Source organism: Oreochromis aureus, linkage group 3 (genome assembly GCF_013358895.1).
Source record: "Oreochromis aureus strain Israel breed Guangdong linkage group 3, ZZ_aureus, whole genome shotgun sequence".
NCBI lineage: Eukaryota > Metazoa > Chordata > Actinopteri > Cichliformes > Cichlidae > Oreochromis > Oreochromis aureus.
Genome location: NC_052944.1, coordinates 62,493,076 through 62,498,396, shown reverse-complemented (window position 1 = coordinate 62,498,396; position 5,321 = coordinate 62,493,076). Strand labels below are relative to the sequence as shown.

At 37.5% G+C, this 5,321-nt stretch overlaps 1 protein-coding gene across 1 annotated transcript; it reads right to left on the bottom strand.

The window, feature by feature from the left end:
• Positions 1-588: 588 nt before the first annotated feature.
• LOC120434049 lies at positions 589-3,967 on the bottom strand. Its single transcript, XM_039601468.1, has 2 exons — positions 3,783-3,967; positions 589-2,187 (listed from the first exon to the last, which is right to left on the bottom strand). Exons 1-2 carry the CDS (start codon positions 3,855-3,857, stop codon positions 589-591), a joined length of 1,674 nt encoding a protein of 557 aa, XP_039457402.1. The 5' UTR covers positions 3,858-3,967.
• Between the last annotated feature and the right edge of the window lie 1,354 nt (positions 3,968-5,321).

Genomic DNA, 5,321 nt, shown 5'->3' with positions numbered 1-5,321 from the left:
AAGTATTTGACTGTGCTGAATTCTCACACCACACATGGTGCATTAAAGAAAGTTTAAGAGCAGTTTAATTATAGTTTATAGATCTTTAGTATTCTTTCTTCATGCTTTTGCTGAAGGTTTCTGTATTACAGCTGTAAAGCTTGGATTTGGTGAAGACAGCTCTGGATATGGTAGTAAACAGTGTACCTGTTTGTTTTGTTTTGTGACTGTATCATGTAAAACTCAAAATGATAAAAGAAACTGAAATATTAGCCAAAACTGGACTTCTAACAGAGATGGGAAACTTCTCTCTAATTAAAAAAAGTATACTGTATAAGTTCAAAATACATAAAAATACATATTCCTAACATCTCTTTACAGTTATGCTCTAGTGTGAATGAGCAGTTCAAATGTAGCGCATTGCTGTGAGAGTCTAAACAATGTCCATCACCCAGACATTACTTTCAAGAACTGCATTAAATTCAGAACGGAAATCTGGGAAGTTTTCATAGCTGTTAGCTAGCTGCAGAACATTCCCACACGTGTGTCCGACTGGTCTTCTTGTAAACTCTGTCATATCTTGAAATTCCACATAAATACTGTTTGTTACTATAAGGTCAGATCCGGTGCAGAAACGCATAAATTTCTGAAGTTTAATGTTATCCAACTCTCTGATGAATCTTTTGAGATGATTTTCACTTCTTTTGTTGTGGAGTCAAATCCACAGCAAATTTCAGGAAACTGGCACACTTTTTTTGAAGTTGGTTGCAGTTCAGAGAATAACTTGGTCAGTGCCTCCGGACTGAGGGAGATATGGGGGTTGATGATCTCCCTCCAGCAGTCAATAACAAACATTGGTTTTTGGACAAGTTCTTTGTGTGCTATTTCATCAAGGATTGTAGGAAGAGTCTCAGCAGTGATTCTTTTTCTACAGCCATAGCTGTCAAGAACTTCCACAAGATCATCCAAGTCAACTGCAGAGAAATTTTTTACTGCTTCCATCAAAACATCACATTCTTGGCTGCTGACAAACTGTAGAAAGTGTGCTTTAAGATCACTGTAAACACCATTGAAAAGCACTTGCTCCAGAAAAGGGATTGCAAGTTTATTTGGAAAATACTGACATTCTTCATAACCTTTCAAGAGTATTCGCCCAACTGCCTTCCATTTTTCAGCAGGAAAATCATGGCGAATGAATGGCACTTTAACTGTTGCACCTAGGGTGCATCGCTCATAAAATTCATGCCAGAAGCATGTGAGTACATCTCTTAGTATTCCTGATCCAGTGCCTGGTTCTTCTGTGTTGTCTGGAAGTATGCGCTTCACATTCAGTGTTTTTCTCAAAATCTCTGCATCAGAGAAAGCAGTAATCATGTCACGTAAAGTGTCAGTATGACGTATGGTGATTGTTATTACGTTCTCTGAATTAGGTGGACTGAGGGGTACAAGAAAACCCTCATAGACTAATGTGTCTTCTGTATCTTCTTCAGCATCAAAAATTGGCCCAAAAGTTATTTCTGGATCATCTGAAATTTCTGAACCAGTGATGACTTCATCAAAATTACCCCTGACTTCCCCCACTTGCAATGGATTACTATCACTGCCACTGCTTTCTGAGACAAACACCACTTCAGATGTCTCGCTGGCATCTTCTTCAGGATCTTTTGGTTTTGTTGCGATGTAGAAGCGTAACATTGTCAGTCTCGCTGCCTCATACATATTGCCAATAGACTGGCAGGTATCATCAGTAAGGTGGTTCTGTTTAAAGTCCCAAACCTCAAACTCAAAATCTGTTTCACATCCCTTAGGAGATATGCCATCAGGAAAAAAAAGTTTCTTTCCTTCTTGAAGAATATCTTTTAATCCAGCATCAGTGGCCATTTGAATTTTTCTAGTGCCACCTCCCTGCTTCGCTCTCACCTGTTTGGCTACTTTTCCATCACTATGTATCCATCCTATCTCAACATTTCGTGTTGCTTTTTGCTTCTTTGTCTGTCTTATTCCTGCATCTGTATGTGAGGTGTTCTCCTTTGGACTTTCTTTTCTGGTTTTCATTTTCTCACGAAGTTTTTGCAGAAGTCCTAGTTTTCTTTTTGACAGTGGTTGCTTGCTTTTGCAGAAATTGAAGAGGGCAATTCGGTCTCCGTACGAGGGAATGTAGTTTGCCAAAGTTGCGTCATCCATCAGTGCTATGACGTCACAGTCAATCTGCACACAAGAAGAAAGAAAAGACAGTCATTTTCTGCAACATTTACACTGCAAAGCAATATTATGGTTAAGCCTCTTAGGTCACCGCTAATGGCAGCAGGAGAGTACTGACTGTAGTTATCAGGAAAGCTATCTATTTTATGCAGGGCGAAACACAATAATGAAAGAAGCAAACTAATGCATAGCCTTTCAGTAAATAGTAAATCCTAATCTGTATTTAAAAAAAGGCAGGACTTGATTGGTTATGATGTAGGTAGTACGTCTTCTAAGGATGTTCTACGACACTGTGGTGGCGTCTGCTGTCTTTTATGTTGTGGTCTGCTGGAGTGGTGGAATGGCAGAGAGGGACAGGGGGAAACTTAACAAACTGGTCGGGAGGGCCAGCTTTAGCGGTCCGCTAAAATCCACTGAGCAGACTGGGGAGGAGAGGATGTTGTCTAAGCTAACATCCACCATGGACAACACCTCCACGCCCTCTGCATGAGACTGTACGAACACTGAGCAGCTCGATCAGCAGTAGACTTTTGTGTACACGCTTGTGTACATATCTCTGTACATTTTTATCTGTACATATGAATGTTACTTATGTATGTAGGACTATAACACAGTGTCATAAATACAGTCCATTTAGTCATTTAAGCAAAGGTATTACACATAGAACACAAAGTAACATTACAAATCACTCTTTGGCACAACATCGGGATTATTTCGTTATTTATTTATTTTTGTGTTTATGCGAACAATATGCCTGATTTGCGACTTTCTGCACTTCTATTGGTTGTTCAAACAAACGTCACGTCACTCCGAGGTCAAAGTTCAACGCGGCAGCGCTCCTCAGCCAGCACTTTTTATTTTATTGTTCTATAAAAAAAAAAAAACCCAAATACTGTATTAAATTTATTTTTTACCGGTAGTGAACTGTAGTGCAGCCTACCATTTCCACACGCAGGCGTTAAGTGCACTGGGCAGCTCAGAGTATAAGATATGATTTCCTTCTTGAGCTGACATACATTACACAGTGCAGGAGAACGATGACGTCATTCTGACATTATAAACAGTTAACAGTTTGCTCATTTCTTCCGACGCTGTACCACTAACGTATACACAGTTACATGCACAACATTAGTTTGTGTTAGCATGTTGTGAGGGGATCGTCAGTCGGCCACCGTCAGAACAACAACCGGGGCTGTGTGTCGGTGGCTGTGTATGAACGCCACCCATTTTTCTGAGTGAAATATCCACATAAACATTCATTACAGTTTCTCTCCTCCGCTGTACTAAGTGTAACTTACTGCCAATATCAAATATACCAGTGTTATTGGCAGGCGGCTAGCATCTGTAACACAGCTCCGCTTAACTGCCTTGAAAAACTGTGAAATAGTAGAACAATAAAATAAAATGCAACGAACCCATCTGGGATGATCCTGCAACAGTTAAAACGTCAATTCACCGAGTATACTGTAACATCGTGAAACACGTTCATTCCTATATAACATTATAAGCTAACAAGCATGCTAACAGCTAACCGTAACTGTACCGTAACTGTTTTCCTGTAAAAATAAGAGACACCAAAGTATCTCTCTTTTTTCACTCACCTTCTGCTCTTCCATTAATAAAACAGCATCTTCGGGGACCCCTCGGCCACGCAAAAAATCACTTATATCCACCATGTTTAGTGAATTAGGTCTCCACCTGCACACCTGGACACATCCCTGTCACTGAAGATGGATGCCTGCAGGTGCCCACCTCAAAATTCTGAGATTAAAGTCAGAATTCTGAGAAAAAAGTCAGAATTCTGAGATTAAAGTCAGAATTCTGACTTTTTTCTCAGAATTCTGAGAATAAAGTCAGAATTCTGAGAAAAAAAGTCAGAATTCTGAGATTAAAGTCAGAATTCTGAGAAAAAAAGTCAGAATTCTGACTTTAATCTCAGAATTCTGAGAATAAAGTCAGAATTCTGACTTTAATCTCAGAATTCTGACTTTTTCTCAGAATTCTGAGAATAAAGTCAGAATTCTGAGAAAAAGTCAGAATTCTGAGATTAAAGTCAGAATTCTGAGAAAAAAGTCAGAATTCTGAGATTAAAGTCAGAATTCTTTTTTTTTCTTTCCAGTTGCCCTAATCCTCTTCCGTAAGAATATGAGGAAGCCTGGAAAGGAGAAAATAGAGTGGTTAATTCTATATTCTTGGCTGATACTACCATAAAAGAAATAGTAGCAATTGTAGAAAATTGTAAAAATAAAAAATCTACTGACTGTGATGGTATAGATATGGTCATAATTAAAAAGACTTTAGACTGTATAAGTATTCCTCTTTGCTATATTTTTAATCTTTCGTTACAATCAGGAGTATTTCCTGATCGAATGAAAGTGGCAAAAGTGATACCCTTATATAAATCAGGAGATAAGCATAGTTTTAACAATTATAGGCCAGTGTCTCTTTTGTCACAGTTTTCAAAAGTGCTTGAAAAACTTTTTGCGCAAAGACTTGATAGTTTTATTGAAAAATACCAACTAATAAATGAAAATCAATTTGGATTTCGTAAAAATAGATCAACGGCATTAGCATTGTTGACTTTCATTGACGATATTTCATCTGCAACCAATAATAATAAATATACAGTTGGGGTATTTGTTGATTTAAAAAAAGCTTTTGATACGTTACAACATTCTATTTTGATTTCTAAATTGTATAATTATGGTGTGAGAGGAGTGGCATTGAATTGGTTAAGGAGTTATTTAGAAAATAGGTCGCAATATGTGCATTATCTCGGTAACACCTCTGAAAGATTGAAGATTGTATGTGGCGTTCCTCAAGGTTCTATTTTGGGACCTAAACTTTTTAATTTATATATTAATGATATCTGTGACGTATCAAAAAGGTTAAATTCTATTTTATTTGCAGATGACACAAATTTTTATTGCTCTGGAGAGAATTTGAAAGATTTGGTTGAAATTATGACTTCTGAGATGTTAAGATTAAAAATATGGTTTGATGTAAATAAATTATCTTTGAATCTGACAAAAACGAAATTCATGATATTTGGCAATCGTGTAAAGGAGGATGAAGTCATTATGTCCATTGATGGAGAATTGATTGAAAGAGTTACTGAATTTCATTTTTTGGGTGTAATA